This window comes from Gracilinanus agilis, chromosome 2, assembly GCF_016433145.1.
Source record: "Gracilinanus agilis isolate LMUSP501 chromosome 2, AgileGrace, whole genome shotgun sequence".
NCBI lineage: Eukaryota > Metazoa > Chordata > Mammalia > Didelphimorphia > Didelphidae > Gracilinanus > Gracilinanus agilis.
Genome location: NC_058131.1, coordinates 401738593 through 401761561, shown reverse-complemented (window position 1 = coordinate 401761561; position 22969 = coordinate 401738593). Strand labels below are relative to the sequence as shown.

General features: G+C 40.4%; 4 protein-coding genes across 4 annotated transcripts; all 4 read left to right on the top strand.

Moving 5' to 3' along the window:
* Positions 1–1533: 1533 nt before the first annotated feature.
* LOC123233839 (protocadherin gamma-B1-like) lies at positions 1534–3987 on the top strand. The gene has a single exon (XM_044659880.1). The coding sequence runs from the start codon at positions 1534–1536 to the stop codon at positions 3985–3987; it is 2454 nt and encodes an 817-aa protein (XP_044515815.1).
* Positions 3988–7082: 3095 nt separating this feature from the next.
* LOC123235632 (protocadherin gamma-A5-like) lies at positions 7083–9500 on the top strand. The gene has a single exon (XM_044661823.1). The coding sequence runs from the start codon at positions 7083–7085 to the stop codon at positions 9498–9500; it is 2418 nt and encodes an 805-aa protein (XP_044517758.1).
* Positions 9501–14725: 5225 nt separating this feature from the next.
* LOC123233838 (protocadherin gamma-B5-like) lies at positions 14726–19240 on the top strand. Its single transcript, XM_044659879.1, has 2 exons — positions 14726–17184; positions 19039–19240. Exons 1-2 carry the CDS (start codon positions 14726–14728, stop codon positions 19238–19240), a joined length of 2661 nt encoding a protein of 886 aa, XP_044515814.1.
* A 54-nt stretch (positions 19241–19294) lies between these two features.
* LOC123233837 (protocadherin gamma-A10-like) lies at positions 19295–22572 on the top strand. The gene is made up of 2 exons (XM_044659878.1): positions 19295–21725; positions 22529–22572. The coding sequence occupies exons 1-2, from the start codon at positions 19295–19297 to the stop codon at positions 22570–22572; spliced, it is 2475 nt and encodes an 824-aa protein (XP_044515813.1).
* Positions 22573–22969: the final 397 nt, after the last annotated feature.

Below are 22969 nucleotides of genomic sequence, written 5' to 3'. Positions count from 1 at the left end.
GATCCACAATCATTAAAAAGAGACTGGCCAACCTATTCACATGGGGAAGTGGATGCAGAATGCACATTTACTATGTGAAGAATTAGTATGGGCAGCCCACTGATATAATCCATCAGAACACATATCTAGAAGAGGCATCAGAGACTGACATTTTATAGAAATCCAAACTATTTAGGACTGGATCACATCTAGAAAATTATATTGTGAATTATATTTAAAACTGAATATTCATGTATCATTAGAAAGGAACCCTCATGGCAATAAACTTAAAGAGACATTCATGTATTGATTAAGGAGCATAACATATATAGCATTAATGGAAATAGTGATCAATTAAAGTTTGTATTTTCTACATGATATTTGGCAAACATATGGATGAAAGAATCAATTAGTAGAATGAGTAAAAGAAGGAAATAAAAAACAAAAGAGTTGACAAAACTTAACCTCCTCTATATAAAGGGAACAAGTTCTGAAAACATACTTTCAAACAAACACATCAATCTAAAAATTTCTAAAATAAATCCATTGAGTAAAGGTAAGATTTTCAAAATTGTTAAAAGTAGCTCTTCCAAACTGCATCTTTTGATATGTACATTGAGAGGCATCCTGGTTGGTGGCTAGAAAGAGCTGGACTCCAAGCCAAGAAGACCTGAGTTCAAGTACCACCTCTGAGATATGCTAGCTATAGACAGATCATTTAACTTCTCAGTGCTCTAAGTAACTCTCTAAGACCATAAGTTTCAAAGAAAGTAGGGACCTGTATTATTTGAAAGAATTTCCTCACCTAGTTCCTACGATCTTTACCAAAGAAATCACAGATCCAATCTCAAATACATGCCTTATTTTATTTTATCTTCACAGGGATCCTATGAGGTAGATATTCTTGGTATTACTAACCACAGTTCACAAAACAATAAAACTGAAAGTCTGAAAGATTGTGATTACAGGCAGCATGATTCAGTGGAAAGACGGATGGTTTTGGGTTCAGACGATCTAGGTTTAAATCATAGCTCTCTCTTGCCAGGCGCATGACTGTGGACAAGTTATTAATCTTTCTGGGCTTCCTTATCTGTAAAAGGAGAGGTTTAGGTAAAAAAACCTCTCAAAGATTCCTTCCAATTCCAAATTTATAAAACTATTATCTATCCCCCATGACTTGCCTGTAGCTAATAAGACGCAAAAGCAAGATGTCAACCCATGCTTCTCCTGATTCGGAGGCCTGCACTTTTTCTACGCGATCAGGCTCAAAATGAGTTTTATTCACCTGCAACTTGCTGAAGTTCTCTGAACAGGCACAGGGCGCCGCTGTCGGCCAATGCCAACTCAGAAATAAAAGAGCACCCTGAAGCCTCCCAGAGTTGTTTTTTTGCAGTCAGAAGGAGCTCATCTCAGACTCGCTGCTCATAGATTCTGCCCCGGAACACACTGATCCATCCCACAGAAACAGAGACATTCCCTTTCTTTTTCATGAGCTTTTATACTTCAGTGTTTGAAACAAGGCGTTGAGAAGCAGTGGAACTGAGAGACTGAAAGATGGAAATGATCACTGAGCAAAGGAGCCAGACCTTGTTTCTCTTCTTGGGGTTTTTGTTCTGCCGGGTGCTTTCCGAGCACATCAGTTACTCAATTCCCGAGGAGATGGCGAAAGGATCGATGGTGGGGAACATCGCCAAGGATCTGGGCTTGGAGATTGGGGACTTGCCGACTCGGAAGCTCCGGGTGAGTGCAGAGAGGGAATACTTTAGTGTGAGCGATGAAAGCGGGAACTTGCTGGTCAGCGACAGAGTAGACCGGGAGGAGATCTGCGGGAGGAAGCTTGTGTGTGCTCTGGAATTTGAAATGGTGGCTGAAAACCCTTTGAATTTTTACAGTATAACTGTGGAGATAGAGGATATTAATGACAATCCTCCGCGATTCAGTAGAAGTATAATTGACTTGGAAATCAGCGAGATAGCGCTGCCTGGAGTAACGTTTACACTGGAATCTCCTCAGGATCCAGACGTAGGTGTGAATTCGCTACAGCAGTATTTTCTAAGTCCCGATCCCCATTTCTTGTTACTGCCAAAGGAAAATCCGGATGGCAGTAAATATGCAGAATTAGTATTGGAAAAGCCTCTGGACAGGGAAAAAAAGAGTTCCTATAGCTTGATCCTGACGGCTGTCGACAGTGGGATTCCAGTTCGAAGTGGCACAGTAGAAATCCGTATCAATGTCACAGATGCCAATGATAACTGGCCCGTCTTCAGCCAGGAAATCTACAGGGTCAGTCTGCAAGAGAGCTTGCCCCCCGGGTCCTCTGTGCTTCAAGTGACCGCCACGGACCAGGACGAAGGGAACAATGCGGAAATTACTTACTCTCTCGGCACAGTAGAGACACTGAAACACCTGTTCAAACTGGATAGTAGAAGTGGGGAACTAACAACTAAAGGAATACTCGATTTTGAAAAAGGAGAGAGCTACACTCTTGGAGTAGAAGCAAAGGATGGAGGAGGTCATACTGCTTACAGTAAAATTCAAATAGAAATTCTAGATGAGAATGACAATGCTCCTGAGGTGACTTTTGCCTCAGTATCCAATCATATACCTGAAAACTCTCTGCCTGGAACTGTAGTAGCCCTAATTAAAACAGTGGACCAAGATTCCGGTATAAATGGAGAAATATTCTGTCGTGTAAGAGATAATGTCCCTTTTAAAATATCTTCTTCCACCAACAACTTGTATAAATTAGTTACAGATGGTGTCTTGGACCGTGAAGAGATCTCGGAGTATAACATTACTATAATGGCCACAGACAAGGGAAATCCACCTTTGACCACTAGCAAAATTCTCACCCTGCACATTACAGATGTCAATGACAATCACCCAGTTTTCCTCCAATCTTCCTATGTAGTTTATGTCCCCGAGAACAACCCCTCCGGAACCTCTATCGCCTGTGTCTCAGCCACTGACTTGGACCTGGAGGGGAACGGCAGAGTGTCCTATTCTATCAGCAGCAGCGACCTGGAACCACTGCAGCTTTCTTCCTATGTTTCTGTCAATAGTCATACTGGGCACATCTTTGCTCAACGCTCTTTCGACTATGAGCAGGTCCGCACCTTCGAGTTGACTGTACAGGCCCAGGATGCCGGCTCTCCCTCTCTCAATGCCAATGTCACAATGCAAGTGTTCATCATAGACAGCAATGACAATGCTCCAAATATCCTCTACCCTGCTCTGGGGCCAGACAGATCTGCCCTCTTCGACATGGTCCCTCGATCAGCTAATCCAGGCTATCTGGTCACCAAGGTAGTCGCTGTAGACGCTGACTCTGGGCACAATGCCTGGCTGGCCTATCGCGTGCTGCAGGCCACAGATCAGGGACTCTTCAGCCTAGGGCTTCGCACGGGTGAGGTCAAGACTGCAAGGGCTTTAGCTGAAAGAGACGTTTCCCGGCACCGTCTTCTGGTGTCTGTGCAGGACGGAGGCCAGCCCCCTCTGTCAGCCACGGTGGTTCTACATCTGGTCTTTGCTGACAGCCTACAAGAGGCACTGCCGGAGATGGAGGAGGATCTTCCATCTGCCCCAGAATCTCAATCTGAGTTACAATTTTACTTAGTTGTAGCTTTGGCTCTCATCTCCGTGCTGTTCCTCATCACCATTACTCTAGCCATTGCCCTTCGGTTAAGAAGGTCATCAAATCCTCCAATACTGAGCTGTTTTCTAGTGGATCTTTGTTCTAAGTCGGGCTCCAATGTCCCCACAAACTACAGTGAGGGGACTTTACCATATTCTTACAATTTGTGTGCAGCTTCAGAAGTGGGAAAAATGGAATATAATTTTCTTAAACTGACTGGGGAAGTGCCTCCCCTGCAAGATTTACTCTTTAATGATCCCTCCTTGGTCTTAAGTACCAGCGATGAAAACAAAAAGGTCATCTCTGACTTGGTTATCTCTTCTCACGTGAGTTTCTTCATTCACTTTTATTTTAATGTTAATATTTCACTTTAATTATCTAGTTTTAAACATTAGAATAGTGTAATCCCTCCTGCTCTGAAAATAAAAAAAATTGTATGACCTAGCAACTCCCACTTACAATGTAGCATATTCTGGCACCTCCATTAAAGCTATTAGGTTTGTGAAGGCTATGCTCCAGGAACACAGTCTTTCATAACTTGTGGCAACCAGAAAACTTCAAGTATGGTCAAGTATGGTCAGATAATTTGTACTATCAGAAAATGTTCCTTGTTAAATTCAGAGAGCGTTATCTCAGATTCTACTTTTGCATAAATATTTCTTTTTACCACACCAACTCTCCACTTCTAAGTACAAAGTTTCTAACTTCCAGGGTACGAGGAACACTTATGTGCAGAAAATCACCAGTCTTTGAAATGTTGGCTCATATGTGTTCTTTGCAACAAAATAACAAATGATTTTCAGAAACCAGAGTATTCTCTTCATATCCTAGGATTTTCCCTATTCAGGCATATGTACTACTTGAAAATCAAACAAGATGGGGAAATAACCCTTTCCAATCAAGGTTTCTACTTTGAATTTTGTCAGGGATGTTGGCTTGGGTTTATTGCTTAACTTATTAAATGTTTTAAATTATTATGTATATCAACTTGGAATAGCAACATTCCCTCCCCCAATGAATTCCTGATCAAATATTCTCTAGACAATATAAGGAAATAGTATTGTGATTATTCATGTTCTGGTCCAAAAAAAGTCCCTTTGAATAGATACTGTTGGAAATGCTGGGTTTGTGCCTAACAAGGATAAAGAAGTCTGAATATTTGGGAAATATGAGCAGCAAATCTAATTTTCTCAGGTCTTTTGACTATGTTAACATAGTGTAGAAATCCATAGCTCACAGATTCATTCTAGTCTATTGTGTAGATGTCACATTTTTTATATTCTCTCGTTTATCAAGAATAATGGAGCTATTAATTCTCCTAATTACAAAAACTGTTTCTTGTGAATAGCTTTGTCACTATTACTAAGGCTTAAAAGAAATTTCCAGGGTCTGTTTCTTCTTTTGAAAAATATCTGAATTTTGGAAGCAGAAAGACTATTATAACAGTTTCAGTTTCTAAGATGGGGAAGTGGGCATGAGAATAGACAGAGTAAACAAATAAAATAGTATTTTAAAGAACTGTAGGTGTATTTATGATTCGAGATAAAGAAGGCATATATATTCACATAAGATATACAAATGTATCAGTTCAATTGACACAATAAAATACTGTGGCAACTGCTGGCTAGATGGATAGAGTGCTAGTCCTAGAATTAGAAATACCTGAGTTCAAATATGACCTCAGACACTTAATAGTTGTGGGCATGGGCAAGTCACTTAACTGTTTTCTACATCACTTTCCTTAACTGTATAAAGGAAATCATAATAGGACTCAAATCACATGGTCATTGGGGGATCAAATCCAGACCTTCCCCAATTTCTGGATCTTTATTAAACAGCAAACATGATGACCAAGCTTTTCTCAAATAAGGGCAGAGAGTAATATGAAAACCTCAGGAAAACAAACAAATAAACATCTACTCCCTGAAGAGATGTTACTGTTTCTATGCCACTTAATTCCTTTTTCAAGAGAATATGGGAAGATTGATTTGCATTGGGAATTTCTTGAATGGTTCTATGGAGTCTCCTAATGAAAAATAAGAAAATGAAAGCCCCCAGGCAAAAAAATAGAAATAACCACAGGCCAGGGAATTTTAGAGTTGGAAACAATTCCAACAGCCAACAAATCCAACAAATATTCAAAAAAAGAATTCCCAACTACAACATATTTCACTGTTGGTCATCCAGTCAGTGTTTCAAATCTCCAGCGAGGAAGAAATACACTGTATCCAAAGGTAACCCACACCACATCAGGATGGCTTTAATGGTTAGGAAGTTTCTCCTAGAATCATGTCTAAATTTTGGTTCTTTGCAACTTCTACCCATTGCTCTGGCTTCTGTCACCTAGGGTCAAATAGAACCAATCTAATATCTCTTCCATAGTACAGTTTTTTAACTACTTGAGTATATCTTTGATACTCTCTGGAGTTATTTCTTCTCTGGGCTACATATCTCCAATTATTTCAACTGAGCTGAGACTATGAACCTTTCTTCATCCCCATTACTCTCTTCTGAATACTCTGAAATTTGTCAATATCCTTCCTAAATTATGACACCGAGAACTGAAGACAGCATTCCAGATGGGGTCTGAGCACTGAATAGCACAAAAGAATTATCATCTTCTTATTGCCTGAAGTTATATTTCTCTTATGGAGTGCAAAATTGCATTGGTTGTTTTGGCTTGTTGCATCATGCACAGCTAACGCACATTGGGCTTGCAGCATACCTAGATCTTTTTCAATCATTCCCTCAGCCATCTTGCACCTGTGATGTTGAATTATTGAATCACGTGTAGGACTTTGCACTTGACCTTATTGATTTCTATCTTCCTAGATTAAGCCCAATGCTTTAGTTTTATAAAGGTCTTTGGGGATCCTTATTCTGTTCTAAAGTGGATTAGGTATTTCTCCAGCTTCAAGTCACCTGAAAAATCTGATAAATATGCTATCACATCTTGCCGTCACCTAAGTCATAAATAAGAAGTGTTAAACAGCTCACTGTCAAACAAAGCTTGTTTAACCAAAAGAAAGCTCAGTCAGTAGCTACAGACACTCAAAAAATGATTTGTATCTTCACTGAATTTCAGATACGAGATAATAAATATATTTTTAAATTATGTTTAAAAGAAATAAAGGGATTGTTAAAGAACGAAGATTTTAAACAATTTTCTTTATCTGCCGGTGCGGTAATCGTTTGAGACTCTGGGCGCCGCTGTTCACCAATCAAGGAAAGAAATACATTCAGAGATCCTGCGAGACCATCCCCGCCTCCAACTCTCAAAACACCGGCAAATCAGACATATAGGAGCAGAGTGTTGCCCGGAAATTCAGCTCCCCCGCCACCACTACCAGTCCTTTGAACTCAGAAATCACTAGTAAATGCTGATTGCCCCAACTATGAGGAAACCATCGCTACTCTGGAAATAGTACTCTAGAAAGAATACACGAAACAATTCTGCAGTGCTACAACAATGGCTGCTGATCAGAGGCTCGGCGACCTCAGACGGCAAGTCGTTTTTTTTTTCTTTCTCCTCGGGGTGTTTTGGGAGACCGGAGCCAGGCAGATCCTCTACTCGGTACCCGAGGAGATGGAGAAGGGCTCCTTTGTGGGCGCTATCGCCAAGGACCTCGGTCTGGAACCGCGGGAATTGTCGGAAAGAGGAGCGCGGATCTTGTCGGGAGGTAGGACTCAACCTTTTGTATTGGATGTCAGAAGCGGCAGCTTAGTGACAGCAGACAGAATAGACAGGGAAGAGCTCTGCGCCCAGAGCTTACAATGTTTGATAGGCTTTGAGCTTCTGTTTGAGGACAGAATGGATCTGTATTCCATAGAAGTGGAAATAAAAGATATTAATGACAACACCCCTGGTTTCCAGGCACAAGAATTAGACTTAAAAATCAATGAAAATGCAGCGCAGGGAACGCAATTTGGGCTTCCCAGTGCATGGGATCCAGATGTGGGAGTGAACTCCCTCCAGAATTACCAATTGAATCCAAGTGATCACTTCTCCCTACTTGTGCGAACTGGAGACGACGGGGCCAAGTATCCGAGACTCGTGCTGGAGCAGGCCCTAGATCGAGAAGTGGAGCCTGTTTACCACCTCATCCTCACGGCCTTAGATGGGGGAAATCCAGCCCTTTCTGGCACCTCCCGCATCCGAGTAATTGTCTTGGATTCAAATGACAATGCTCCAGTGTTTACTCAGTCTGTTTATCACGTGAGTGTACCAGAGAATGTACCTGTCGGAACTATGCTACTCAAGGTGAACGCTACGGATGAAGATGAAGGAATCAACGGAGAAGTGACATATTCATTCCAGAATCTTAAAAGACCAGTTTCAGATATTTTTTACTTAGAGTCCCATAAAGGGGAAATACTAACTAAGCAGTCATTGGATTATGAGAAAGCCAAGCTTTATGAATTAGAAATTCAAGCTAATGATGGACCAGGGCTCTTTGGGAGCGCCAAAGTGGCTGTTAAAGTCATGGATGTGAATGATAATGCCCCAGAAGTGACAATCACTTATTTCACCAACTCAGTCCCTGAAAACTCTCCACCTGGAACAATCGTTGCCCTTTTCAATTTGCATGATCGAGATTCTGGGGAAAATGGACACGTCATTTGTTCGATCCCGGCTAATCTGCCTTTCAAACTCCAAAGGTCTCTTAATAATTATCAACGTTTGGTGACAGAAGGAGTTCTGGACAGGGAGCAGATCTCTGAATACAACATCACTGTTACAGCCTCTGATCAGGGTACTCCGCCTCTTATTACAGTTACTCAACTTTCTCTGAGAGTCACAGACATTAATGACAACCCTCCCAGCTTTAGTCAAACATCGTATTCTGCCTACATTCCAGAGAACAACCTCAGAGGTTCATCTATCTATTCCATGACAGCCCATGACCCAGACAGCGAAGAAAATTCCCGTATCACTTACTCCATTGAGGGTGATGTTCACAGGAACTATGTCTCCATCAACTCGGAGACTGGAGTCCTTTATGCTCTTCAATCCTTCGATTATGAACAGTTTCGAGATCTGCAACTCCAAGTAATAGCTCAAGACTCCGGAGACCCTTCTCTTAGGCACAAGGTTTCTTTGACTCTGTTCATCTTGGACCAGAATGACAATGCCCCCGAAATCCTGTACCCCACTTTTCCCACAGATGGCTCTACTGGAGTTGAGTTGGCCCCTCGCTCTGCAGAACCAGGCTATTTGGTAACCAAGGTAGTGGCAGTGGATAGAGACTCGGGACAGAACTCTTGGCTATCTTATAGACTTATCAAAGTCACTGAACCTGGGCTCTTTTCTGTGGGACTGCACACTGGAGAGATCAGGACTTTACGGGCCTTCATAGACAAAGATACCCTTAAGCAGAAGCTATTGGTTGCAGTTACAGACAATGGAGAACCTTCTCTATCTACCACAGTCAGTATCACAGTAGCAGTGGCTGACAGCATCCCAGAGATATTCTCTGACCTTAGCAACCTAGAAGCTGCTAAGTCTTCAGATGACTCTAGCCTCACATTTTACCTAGTCATTGCTGTAGCTACTGTATCCTGCTTGTTCTTCATTTTCATAATCATCTTACTGACCCTCAGACTGTGCCAATGTAGGACATCACAGTTGTTGGAATCAACTAATGACTGTGTTGGAGCTGTTCCCGACATTCAGTTTGCGGGCATCGAAGGAGTTCAAGCTTTTCTTCAGACGCATTCCCACCAAATTTCCCTCAGCACAGATTCTCCAAAGAGTCAGTTGATCTTTCCCCAACCCAACTATGCAGAAACTCTCCTTAATATTCAGAGCTGTGATAAAAAAGAATCTTTAACAACCAAACAGTTGCAAGAATGCAAAGATGAATCTACTTTTCTTCAAGTGAGTTAATTCTTTCCTAAACTTGGCTCTGAAGGGAAATATTTTGTATTCCTGAGGTTTGAGCTTGGGTTTTTTTAGATATAGGTTGTTAAAGTTTTCATTTAAAAGATGTTTTTAAAATGTTGAATTTGGTTTGATTTACTGTTTAGAATATGAACTTTGTAGGATGTCATCCTTTATGGTTTTATTTGCTTTGGGGATGAGATTTTTCCATATTATTTATCCTATACTTCCACTATTTTAAATTTTATTTTATTTTCATTTTTATTGACATCTTTTGTTTAACATCACATTTGTTTATGAATATATTCCTTACCCCACCATCCTTCCCTAGCAAATCATCACAGGCCAAAAAAAACCTGGTTTGTTTTTGTTTTTGTTTTTGTTTTTGAACAAAACCAGCAAGTTTATCAACCATTTAAAAAAAGCTTTTATGTAACATCCCATATGTATAGTCTCTTTTAAGAAGGGAGGTAGTTGCATTTTCTGAATTCTTCTCTAGGGCCAAATTTGGTCATTATACTTACATGGCATTTAACCATCTTTTATTTTGTGGTTTCCATCTGGTTTGTAGTAGTCATTATATATATTATATTCCTGTTTCTGATTACCTCACTTTGCATCAGTTTATATGTCTTTGCATATTTCTTGAATTATTCATTAACATAAACATGTTTCATTCACAAATGAGTGATTTTTGATATTCATTTTTATTTCAAGTTCCAAGTCCCCTCCCTTACTCTAGGCCCTCTCTCCCTCATTGAGAAGACAAGAAATATGGTACCCCTTATCCATGTAATGTCATACAAAATATATTTCCACATTAGCCATGGTTTCGTCCCATCCAAAAATTGGGAAAAATAAAGCAAGTGAAAGAGATTATTTTCAGGCAGAGTTTATTAGTTCTCTCTTCAGAGGCGGATAGTACTTTTCATCATGATTCCTTTGGAATTGTCATTGATCATTGTATTGGTCAAATTTTTTGCTTTATTTACTTTTAAATATTTTTCCATGTTTACATGATTCATTTTCTTTACCTCCCTTCTTCCTTCCCTCTCCAAAAGCTGACAAGCAGTTCCACTGGGTTGTACAAATGTTGTCACAAAGTAACAATTGATAATCATTACAATATTGCTGTTACTGTTTACAGTGATATCCTGGTTTTGCTCACTTTGCTTTGCATCAGTTAATACATTTTCTCGTTTTTTCTCAAACTATCCTCCTTGTCATTTCTTACAGCACAATAGTGTTCCATCGCAGTCATATTCCACAGCTTGTTTAGCCATTCCTCAAGAGATGTGCATCCCTTCAATGTCCAATTCTTTGCCACTACAAAAGAGCTGCTATAAATATTTTTGTAGTTATAGGTGCTTTCCCCTTTTTTAATATCTTTGGGATACAGACCAAGTAGTGTTATTGCTGGATCAAAGGGTATGTAAAGTTTTATAGCACTTTGGGCATAGTTCCAAATTGTTCTCCAGATGATTAGATTAAATTTTACCAACAATGCATTAGTATACCTATTGTCCTACAACCCCTCTAGCATTTATCATTTTCCTTTTCTGTCATTAGCCAATCTGATGAGTGTAAGGTGATATCCCAGAGCTGTTTTAATTTGCAATTCTCTAATTATTAGTGATCTAAAGCATTTTATATAGCTATTGATAGCTTTAATTTCTTCTGAAAAGTTTGTGTTCATATCCCTTAACCATTTATCAATGGGAATGGAACTTATTTTTGTAAAATTGATTCAGTTCCCTATATATTTGAGAAATTAAACCTTTATCAGAGAAACTTGCTGCCAAAAAAAAGTTTTTTGCCCTATTTCCTGCTAACCTTCTAATGTTGGGTGCATTGGTTTTGTTTGCACAAAAACTTCTTAATTTAATAAAATCAAAGTTATCCATTTTGCTTCCTGCGATCTTCTCTATCTCGTGTGGTCATAAAATATTCCTCTGTCCTTAGATCTGACAGATAATTTCTTTCCATGCTCACCTAATTTGTTTATATCATCTTTTATGTCTGAATCATACAACCATTTTGATCATATCTTGTTATATGGTGTGAGAGGTCCAGCTGCACCTAATTTCTGCCAGATCACTTTCCAGGTTTCCCAGTAGTTTTTGTTGAAGAATGAATTCTCACCCCAAGATCTTGGATCTTTGGGTTTATTAAACTCTAGATTACAATGTCCATTTACTTTTGCATATTGTATATGTAATCTATTCCACTGATCAACAATCCTATTTCTTATCCAGTACCAGTTTTTTTTATGATCATCACTTCATAATGTAGTTTTAAATCTGGTACTGTTAGACTGCCTTTCTTAATTTTTTTTTCATTCTCTTGACATATTTGGCTTTTTGTTCTTCAAGGTAGGTTTTGTTATTATTTTTCTAGCTCTATAAAATAATTCTTTAGTAATTTGGTATGGCACTGAATAAACAAATTATTTTAGATAGAATTGTCACTTTTATTGTATTAGCTACAAGCCTACCTGTGAACAGTTATTATTTTTCTAGTTGTTTAGACCTGTATTTATTTGTATAAAAAATTCTTTGTAATTGTGTTCATATAGTACCTGAGTTTGTGTTGGTAGGTAGACTCCCAAGTGCTTTATAATGCCTGCAGTTATTTTTAAATAGAATTCATCTTTCTATCTCTTCCTGCTTAGTTTGTTGGTAATATAGAGAAGTGCTGGTAATTTATGTGGATTTATTTTATATCCTGTAACGTTGTTATGGTTAATTTTTTCAACTACTTTTTAGTTTATTTTCTATAGTTCTCGAAGTATAGATCATATCATCTGCAAAGAGTAATAGTTTTGTTTATTTACCTATTCTCTTTCCTTCAATTTCTTTTTCTTGTCTTATTGCTTTAATTAACATTTCTAGTATAATATTGAATAATAAAGGTGATAATGGAAATCCTTGCTTCACCTCTGAGCTATTGAGGACTTCTAATTTCTTTCCATTACAAAAAATTCTTACTCTTGGTTTTAGATAGGTGCTATTAATCATTTTAGGAAAAGCTCCATTTATTCCTTTGCTTTCTAATGATTTTTAAAAGAATGAGTGCTCTTCTTTATCAAAAGCTTTTCCTGCATCTTTTGGCAGAATAATATGATTTTTGTTGTTTTTGTTATTGATGTGATCAATTATTTTTATAGTTCTCCTAATATCAAACCATTCCTGCATTTCTAATATAAATCCCACCTGGTCATAATGTACAATCTTTGTGAGTGAATGAGTGATTAAATGTGTCCATAGGTCTACATAATTACTAATTCATGCAAGAATATGTCAAACTGCCTATGTTGTACAAGGTCACTTGATTTTTACAACCTATTTCTTAAATGAGGAATTAGAGATGCCTTGTTTAGCTTTTGTTCTGAGTAGAATTACAATTGCATGAAAGTTAGAAGCATCTGAGTAAACCATTCAGAAAAATGGGGCATAGAGATAAATATATCTCTATATAGATATAGATAGGGATAGAGTCTGAACAAGAAAATTCATTGTATATGTACATGTTTCCCAAACAATAGGATGAATTTTGCTGAATTAGTCAAATAACTTCAAATAAATGAAAATAAGAATCAAACCCTGAAACCATTTAATAGTGTATTCATACAGTATTTGCATGGAATTCAATAACTGCCACATTAGATATTTGCTTTTAAATAACTATCCCTATGATCTTCAAAAGAATGCCATTGTGGGTCTTCTAATAATTTGCATGTAAAAATAACTGAGTTTCCCCATTTTCTTTCACTGTAAAATGTAAAATTTACAAAAAAATGTAAAATTGCAAACCACCTCTATTAGCTGAGGATAGTATCACTTGTGGGGAAATGTTATGACAGCTTTCCTGGTTTAGGAAATTCCTGACAAACTGAGAGAAAAGTATAAAAGATAAACTTAGGAGGAAAATATTCTACTGTTCTACTCCCAATCCCAAAGAACTCCATAAAATTTTTAAGAAACAGAATTAAGATATTCAAGGAGCAGGAGGCAACTTATCAATCAAATTACCTCTATTCTTTTTAACCCAATTCAGACTAGTCAGGCTGATAACTTTCCCTGGAGTGTAAAAATAGTCGAAATAAACTTTCAATGATCTTGATTCTGTACAACGTCCACATCACTATGCAGTGGCAAAAATAGGAGCTTACTAAATTCTTGTTTAGTGAGTTCACATCATCGTGCCTAAAATTTCCTAGGAACTTGGAAGATTTAAGTGCCTTCCCGTGGTCAAACACTGTAGGGTTGATTTAAGTATTAGGAAATATTAGAATTTGTGCTTTCAAACATTACTTCCTGCTTCATGAGGGGAGTAATTTTCTTAATTGGTTGGGAACAAAATGTGTAGACAGCGAAATATGGAAAACAGAGGTGGTAACTATAAATACGATAGGGGCGCTAGAATGCTTTTACTTTGAGTCTCTCAATTTTGTGAGGTAAGTGCATTATTATCTTCCTTTGAAGAAACAGATTCGGAGAGGCTTCTGCTCAATCACAGTTGTTTAGTTCTTGAGACAAGATTTGAACTCACCAATCTATGCTCTGGTTTTCAATTTAACACGGTTAACACAGATTTCGTCAGTGGCGGTGCGCTACAGAAAGTGTGCATTACTTCTGTGTGGAATTAAAATTAAAATGGTGGCTCATGCTGAAGAAACGCCCTTGAAACAAGAACAAAAATCTACGGAATGAATGTATTGTAACTGGAATCAGAGACTCCTTAACCGGGGGGAAACACTTACGGATCTTCTGAAGTTCTTTAAAGAGTTTATGTATATATACGAATATATATATATATATATATACACGAAATTATGGGCTTCTACATTCCAAAACACTGAATTGCTTTAATGGGCAGAAGCTTAAAATAATTTTTAGTGGATATGCTGATGCGGCAAAGGCTGCAGTTTCCAATAAAGACTCGGAGTGCCGCTGTTGTCCAGCGCAGAGGCAGAGCTGAAAGCCGGATCCACTTATTGGAACTTCCTGCTGGGCGATTCTCTCCTCAGTCACCCGAATTACATCCTAGGGAAGAGCCAGCATTCGCTTCCTGGGGCTCGCTATACACAGCCCCAAAATACCCCGATTCGTCACCACTCAAAGTAGGAGTACTCACCTTAATCTCAGAAAACTTTTAGGATTCCACTGACGATTGGAAACGCTAAACCAGACTTCTCTGCGTTGGACAGAAAGCTGGATAGAGTAAGAAGAATGGGAAAAAACTCTAACCTGAGGGGGAGAGCACTGAGATCGCAGGTACTGTTTTCTTTCTTCTTGTCTTTGTTCCGCCTGGCACTTCCAGAGCCAATCCGCTATTCTATTCCAGAAGAAATGGTGAAAGGGTCTGTAGTTGGGAATCTCGCTAAACATCTAGGTCTGGAGATCCGTGATTTGCAGTCTCGGAAACTGCGGGTTAGTGGAGATAGGGAATACTTTGCTGTGAGCACAGAGACTGGGGAACTAGTGATCAAAGAAAGAATAGACCGAGAGCAGCTTTGCGGGAAAAAGCCTGTGTGTGTCCTCGATTTTGAAACAGTTGCTGAAAATCCACTAAATTTTTTTCACATAACTGTGGAGATAGAGGATATTAATGACCATTCGCCACAATTCAGTCAAGATACATTTGATTTGCAAATCAGCGAGTCTACACTGCCAGGGGCTAGGTTTATCCTACTTTCAGCACAAGATGCAGATGTCGGCATCAATTCTCTGCGAAAATACCAACTCAGTCCCAGCACTGACTTCTCACTAGTGAATAAGCATAATAAAGATGGCAATAAATATCCAGAATTGGTGTTGGAGAAGTCCCTAGATCGGGAGACACAGAGTTCTCATCAGTTGTTCCTGACTGCCGTGGATGGTGGGGACCCTGCTCGAAGCAGCACGGCTCAGATCCGTATAAATATCACAGACGCTAATGATAATGCCCCAGTGTTCAGCCAGGACGTCTACAGGGTCAGTCTTCCCGAGAACCTTCCCCGGGGCTCCCCAGTGCTTCAGGTGACAGCCACCGACAAAGATGAGCTTGTCAACGCAGAAATCACCTTTTCTTTCCGAAGTACAGGTCAAGACTTTTGGCACGTATTCGATCTGGATGCTAATAGCGGAGAGATTACAACTGCAGCGAGTATCGATTTTGAAAAGAACAAAGACTACTCTTTAGTGTTGGAAGCTAGGGATGGAGGTGGACTTGTTACACAGTGCACAATTGAAATTGAAGTTTTAGACGTAAATGACAATGCCCCAGAGGTTCTATTACAATCCATACCCTCCGTAATTCCAGAGGACATTTTGCCCAGAACCGTGATTGCATTGATCAAAACTCGTGATAAAGACTCTGGACACAATGGAGAGGTCTCTTGTGAAATAAAAGGAAATGTCCCATTTAAAATATCGTCTTCGTCAAAAAATTCTTACAAGTTAATGACAGATGGACCCCTGGACAGAGAACGGATCCCAGAATATAACATCACAGTGATTGCCACAGACAAAGGAAATCCCTCTCTGTCCACCAGCAAAATCCTCACCCTGGTTGTGGGTGACGTTAATGATAACCCTCCTGTTTTCCTACTCTCTTCTTATGTCATTTATGTCCCTGAGAATAACCCCTCTGGAGCCTCTATTGCTAGAGTCTCGGCCTCTGATCTGGACCTAGGAGAGAATGGCCGGGTGTCCTATTCCATCATCAGGAGTGACCTCGATCGTGCGCCAGGATCTTCCCATGTGTCTGTCAGTGGCCACAACGGGGACATCTTCTCTCAGCGCTCCTTCGACTATGAACAAGTCCGCACATTCGAGGTGATTCTTCAAGCTTGTGACTCAGGCTCCCCAGCCCTCTGCACCAATGCTACTCTGCAAGTGTTTATCTTGGACGGAAATGATAACGCACCGAACATCCTCTATCCCACCTTGAGCCCCGACAACTCAGTTCTCTTTGATATGGTCCCTCGCTTGGCGGAGCCAGGATACCTGATCACCAAGGTAGTGGCAGTAGATGCAGATTCGGGACACAATGCCTGGTTGGCCTACCACGTGCTGCAGGCCACGGATCCGGGGCTCTTCAGCCTGGGGCTACGCACAGGCGAAGTCCGGACTGCTAGGGCCTTAACCGAACGTGATTCTACCCGGCACCGCCTGCTGGTCTCCGTGCAGGATGATGGACAGCCGCCTCTCTCGGCCACTGTGGCTCTGCATATGGTTTTCGCCGACAGTCTTCAGGAGGCGCTGCCAGAGATGCGGGAGGAGCGCGCTGATACATTAGACCCACAATCTGAGTTACAGTTTTATTTGGTAATCGCTTTGGCTCTAGTCTCAGTGCTATTTCTGGTCACGGTGATTCTGGTCATCGCAATGCGCCTTCGAAAATCCTCCAGTTCCGAAGAATGGGGATGTTTCCGACCAAATCTTTGCTCTAAGTCTGGATCTGGCCTTCCCGCAAACTACGGGGAGGGTACTTTGCCTTATTCCTACAATCTCTGTGTGGCCACAGACCAGGGAAAGCCAGGGTTTAATGCCCCCAAATGCAATGGTCCGTTAAACGCAGGACAGGATCTCCTTTCCTTTGATTCATCTCGATCTTCATATCCACCCTTTGGCATCAGTGATTCAGCTTCGTACCCTGAGAAACTAGATATGGTGAGCTTTCCTTTGAGTATCTTTTCTTTTTCATTGTTGTGTTCGATTTCCATGTTTCCTCAAAAATACATATCAATACTATAGTTTGTGATTCATTGCAGGAAAGACATAGCCTATCACAAAGCTGTAATCTAGTAATCCTGGTTTTGTCGTTTCAATCTTCAAAGTGTTTTATTCACCGTGCCAAAACTTCCCGTGTATTTTAGAAACACGGCCATCAGAGTGTGGGTGGTTTGACAAATTCAAGAAATGTAGTAATACTTGTCCTGAGATCCTGAAAGGTAGCTCCCTCCTGCTCCTGGATTCACCAAACCTTGCTAAAGAGGAGAGGAAGAGAATAGCTAGTTATTTTAAAACAAATATGCATCCAAGTAGATTGTGGAGACGGGAAGTTTAAAGCAAAAGCTAAGATACATTATTTCTCTTTCTTCTCTTTTAGCTCCTTTTCCTTTCTATGCTTTTGGTAACTTCAGAAAGAGATTTTATTTTTTTTTTTTTTTGTTCTCACCTGCTGAATCTATGCCAGCTTTCTGTTCAAGTTTACTTCGTGCAAAATGCATTCTAGTTTTCTCCTAGTCAAAATCAATGTGTTTTCTGGGTTTGATTTTACTTATATGCTAGAGAAGAATATTTGTATGAAGGGGAAAAGGGTTATGTTTCCACCAATATGTACAATTCCCTACCCTCATATCCATTTTTGCATTCATTCCATAAGCAGAGTTTTTAAAAATAAATATTAGTATCTTGTTGCTTGGAAACCTTAGCCCCTGGGACTAGATTAGTTATGGCCATGTTTCCTGCCTTCATTTCTAAAACAGACCCAATGTCATCTTCAACCTTCCTTTTATGATAAGGCTCCCTATTTATTAGGGGGTTTTTGTTTGTTTTGTTTTATTTTCTGCTCGATGAGCTTAGTAGAGATTCTGGCTCTTGGCTTTCTTATGAAGTACCTAAAATTAGAACACATATTTTCAATAGTTATCTCAATAGAAAATAAAGTCTATACTGCACATTCTTAAAAGATAGCAATAGGGGGCAGCTGGGTAGCTCAGTGGATTAAGAGCCAGGCCTAGAGACTGGAGGTCCTAGGTTCAAATCCAGCCTCAGACACTTCCCAGCTATGTGACCCTGGGCAAGTCACTTGACCCCCATTGCCTACCCTTACCACTCTTCCACCTATAAGTCAATACACAGAAGTTAAGGGTTAAAAAAAAAAGGTAGCAATAGCGTTGGAACCCGTAGGTCTTTTTCTTCCTGTAAAAAAATAGTTTTATTGATATCTTCATATCTTCTATTTCTTACACCATCCCAGTAATCTCAAGAAAAATGAAAGTCATAGGAAAGCTGTCTTCCACGAAAGATTAATCTCCAGCAGTGCTGGTTAAATGAAATCCTAACGTACAAGCGTGTGATGTTACATATTTAATATATATACTATATATAAATTTAATATATTTAAGAAGTCATATGTTTTTATACAGTCATTCTAGGACTGAAAACACTAAAAAGAGTTGGAGTATTTAAATTGCTACTTCTAAAAGAGACGGAAATTAAAGTAAAATTATTTCCTGCCTTATGAAATACATAAGATGAAAAAGAGCTCGGTTTCCAAGGGCATTCAGGAAAATCTGCCAAATGTAAACATAATAAAGTTTAAATTAAGACTAACAAACATTCTATTGGAATCTAACATTTAATTGTACTATTGAACTTTATCTCTCTTTGTCCCTCCCACTTGCGGGAAAAAAAAACAAGGAATAGCTTCCCACAGAATATAGTAAGGAGAAAATGGGGAACAATGTTATGTAGCAAGAAATAAAGTATATAACAAATGTTAGGCAGTTTTCCTTTTTTCCCAAAATGTGTGCGTGAATGCAGTAATTGATTAGGACTCTGGGCGCCGCTGTTCACCAATCGGGAAGAAAACTGCGTGGAGAGATCCGGCACGACTCACAACTCAAAAGCACAAAGCCCCAGAATATCAGATATACACAGTCTGGGCTGCACGGAGACTCAGCCACCCAGCTCTCCAAGCTTGCATCTCAATCTTTGGCTGCCGATAGCTTAAGATACAGAGGATACAAGAATTGATCTAGGCACAGTCTGCATTATTGGAAAACTCGATAATTTGGCAGCAAGAAAGCAATGGCTGCTTTTCAGAGGCGCCGGGACTACGCTGGACAAATCCTGCTTTGTTTTCTCCTGGGGATGTGGGACTCTGGGGCCACTCAGATCCGCTACTCAGTGCCGGAGGAGATGGAGAAGGGCTCGTTCGTGGGCGATATCGCCAAGGACCTGGGCCTGCAGTCGTGGGAACTGTCGGAGCGCAGAGTCCGCATCGTCTCCAGAGGTAAGAAGCAACATTTCTCTCTCAATGTCAGAAGCGGCAGCTTAGTCACCGCGGACAGAATAGACAGGGAGGAGCTCTGCGCTCAGAAGGCCCAGTGCCGGCTGAATTTCAATGTGCTAGTAGAGGATAACGTAAAACTCTTTGCGGTAGAAGTGGAAATAACAGATATTAATGATAATGTCCCGAAATTCCAAGTAGAACAAGTAGGAGTTAAAATCACTGAAACCGCAGCACCTGGAATGCGATTTCCTCTTCCGGAAGCATTTGATCCGGATGTGGGGGTGAATTCCCTTCAGGACTATAAGCTGAGCTCCAATCACCACTTCTCTCTGCTTGTGCAAAGCCGAGGTGACGGGGCCAAGTACCCACAGTTGGTGCTGGAGCGGGCCCTGGACCGAGAGGAGGAGCCTGTTCACCACCTCATCCTCACGGCCTCGGATGGGGGAGACCCAGTGCGTTCTGGCTCAGCTCAAGTCCGCGTGGTGGTGCTCGATGTCAATGACAACCCACCAGTGTTTACTCAGTTGATATATAGCGTGAATGTTCCCGAGAACGTGCCTAAGGGGACACTGCTGCTCACTGTGAACGCTACTGATCCAGATGAGGGAGTCAATGGGGACGTGGCCTATTCATTCCGGAGACAAAGTGAAAAAAATCTACAGATATTCCAGGTTAACTCGAGAAGTGGAGAAATAACAACATCTGGAGATTTAGACTATGAGAAATCGAATTTCTACGAAATAGAAATACAAGCTGAGGATGGTGGTGCTTTTTTAGCAAGCGCTAAAGTGCTGGTTACGATATTGGATTTAAATGATAATAGCCCGGAAGTGACTGTCACTTCTCTATTTAGCCCAGTGACCGAAGATTCTCCCCCAGGGACTGTAATTGCCCTTTTAAATGTACATGACCAAGATTCTGGGGAGAATGGCTTAGTCACGTGCTCTATCTCGGAGAATCTGCCTTTTAAACTAGACAAGTCAATTGACAGTTATCATCGTTTGGTGACAGATAGAACTCTAGATAGAGAGAAGATTTCTGTGTACAATATCACCGTAACAGCTATAGACCAGGGTTCCCCACCCCTTTCCACAGACATTTACATCTCCCTGCAGGTGGCAGACATCAACGACAACCCTCCCATCTTTGGTCAGGCATCCTACACTGCCTACATCAAGGAAAATAACGTTAGAGGAGCTTCCATTTATTCTGTGACAGCCTGTGATCCTGACAGCGAAGAAAACTCTCGTGTCACCTACTCTATTGAAGAGGACATCTTCCAAGGGGCACCTCTATCCTCCTACATCTCCATTAATTCAGAGAATGGCATCCTCTATTCTCTTCAATCCCTTGATTACGAACAGTTCCGGGACTTGCAGCTACAAGTGACTGCCCGGGACTCAGGGAATCCACCTCTCAGTAGCAATGTGTCTCTGACTCTGTTCATCCTGGATCAAAATGACAATGCCCCAGAAATCTTGTATCCCGTCATCCCCACCGATGGCTCCACAGGAATGGAGTTGGCTCCTCGCTCTGCAGAACCAGGGTACCTGGTGACCAAGGTGGTGGCGGTGGATAAAGACTCTGGCCAGAACGCCTGGTTGTCCTATCGTCTACTCAAGGTTACAGAACCTGGACTCTTCTCTGTGGATCTGCACACTGGAGAAATCAGGACTGCCAGAGCTTTCATGGACAAAGACGCTCTCAAACAGAGTCTAGTGGTGGTGGTCTCTGACAAAGGGGAACCGCCTCTGTCTTCCACGATCAGTGTCACAGTTGCAGTGGCTGACAGCATCCCTGAAATCCTCTCGGATCTTAGCAGCCAAGAGGCCTCCTCCCACCTCAAAGATTCTAGCCTCACACTCTACCTCGTTATAGCTGTAGCTTCAGTTTCTTGCTTGTTTTTTGCCTTCATCATTGTCTTGCTGGCACTCAGGATATGGAGGTGGCGGACCTCCCAGCTCTTAGGTTCAGGTAGTAACCATTTAGGTGTTGTCCCTGCCTCTCACTTCTTGGGCATTGATGGGGTTCAAGCTTTTCTCCAGACTTATTCCCATGAGGTTTCTCTCACCACTGACTCTCGGAAGAGCCATTTGATATTTCCCCAACCTAATTATGCTGATACCCTCTTAAGTCAGCACAGCTGTGAAAAAACGGAGCCACTCTTAGTAGCAGAAGATTCAAAGTGTTCCACTCGTGATCCTCCTTTGGTTCCCGTGAGTTTGTGTCCTTGTCTATTTTACTCTTATTTCTTCATGATCTAATAGTGTTAGGTTGGGTTTGGAATAATAAGAATTTTAATAAGAATTCAATAAGGTTTCCTCAATTCCTATTTAGCTTTTATTGAAATTGTCATGTTATTGAAATGGACTATGTCATATCTACCTCATCCATCTGATATTGTGCTCCATATAATAATTATTTAGGCATTTAAGTATAACATTTAAATTTTAATTCTTATCCTAGTGAAAACAATAGTTTATCCCATTAATCATCAAAATTTATTAAAAAGCCAGGTTAATGAGGTCAGAGTCAACAGCTGAATCCTCCCAAATGATACTATTCATATTGTGGTCACATGATCCAAAGGCTTATGGCTATACAAGATACCTCCTTTAAAATTAGTATTTTTAAAAAACCCTTACCTTCTGTCTTAGAATAAATACTGCGTATTGGCTCCATGACAGAAGAGTGGTAAGGGCTAGGCAAAGGGGGTTAAGTGACTTGCCCAGGGTCATACAGCTAGGAAGTATCTGAGGTCAGATTTGGACCCATATACTGAGCCACCCAGCTGCCTCCAAAATTGCTATTTTTTGAAAGAGGAAGCTGATGAAAAAGTTCATTGAGCAGGGGCAGGTAGGTAGCACAGTAAATAGAGACCAAGACCTGGAGTTGGGAGGACCTGGATTCAGATCTGGATTCAGATACTTCCTTACTGTGTGTATGATCCTGGGCAATCCACTTAACCCCAGTTGCCTCACCCTTGTCACTTTTCTGTCTTAGAATTGATACTAAGACGAAATGTAAAGATTTTTTTTTCTTAACTTTATTGAGCAAAATACATAGTCCTTAATAAAAAAAAAATACAACTCCTGTCCATGACCTCCTAAACAAATGGTACTTGGTAATCTTCCTAGGGGGGAAAAACTAGGGTTTTTTTAAGTTGTATATTCATTAATCATATAAAAAGGATGGTCCAAATTCTTTTGTTTTTATTCATTTCAATTTCCTGTCAACTGATACTTTGACCTTCCTTCTGAGACTCTTTAACAACCTTAATTTCTCAATGAATGTCAAAGATCCAACATAGATACTTCATCTGAAGTAAAGGTGTCTCTGGGACCTAGAAGACTACTCTAGTAAAACAAACTTTGGAAGTTCCTGTAAAGAAGGAAAAAGTTAAAGTATAGACTACTGACAAATACTACCTCTATAATCCATGAACTACTCTAAATTTGGAGAGACAAATC

Coding starts and splice junctions, on each gene's coding strand:
- LOC123233839 (XM_044659880.1), top strand. CDS start 1,534: ATGGAAATGATCACTGAGCAAAGGAGCCAGACCTTGTTTCTCTTCTTG.
- LOC123233838 (XM_044659879.1), top strand. CDS start 14,726: ATGGGAAAAAACTCTAACCTGAGGGGGAGAGCACTGAGATCGCAGGTA. Junction 17,185..19,038: donor AGTATCTTTTCTTTTTCATT/GTTGTGTTCGAT, acceptor GTAATTGATTAG/GACTCTGGGCGCCGCTGTTC.
- LOC123235632 (XM_044661823.1), top strand. CDS start 7,083: ATGGCTGCTGATCAGAGGCTCGGCGACCTCAGACGGCAAGTCGTTTTT.
- LOC123233837 (XM_044659878.1), top strand. CDS start 19,295: ATGGCTGCTTTTCAGAGGCGCCGGGACTACGCTGGACAAATCCTGCTT. Junction 21,726..22,528: donor TTTGGTTCCCGTGAGTTTGT/GTCCTTGTCTAT, acceptor CGAAATGTAAAG/ATTTTTTTTTCTTAACTTTA.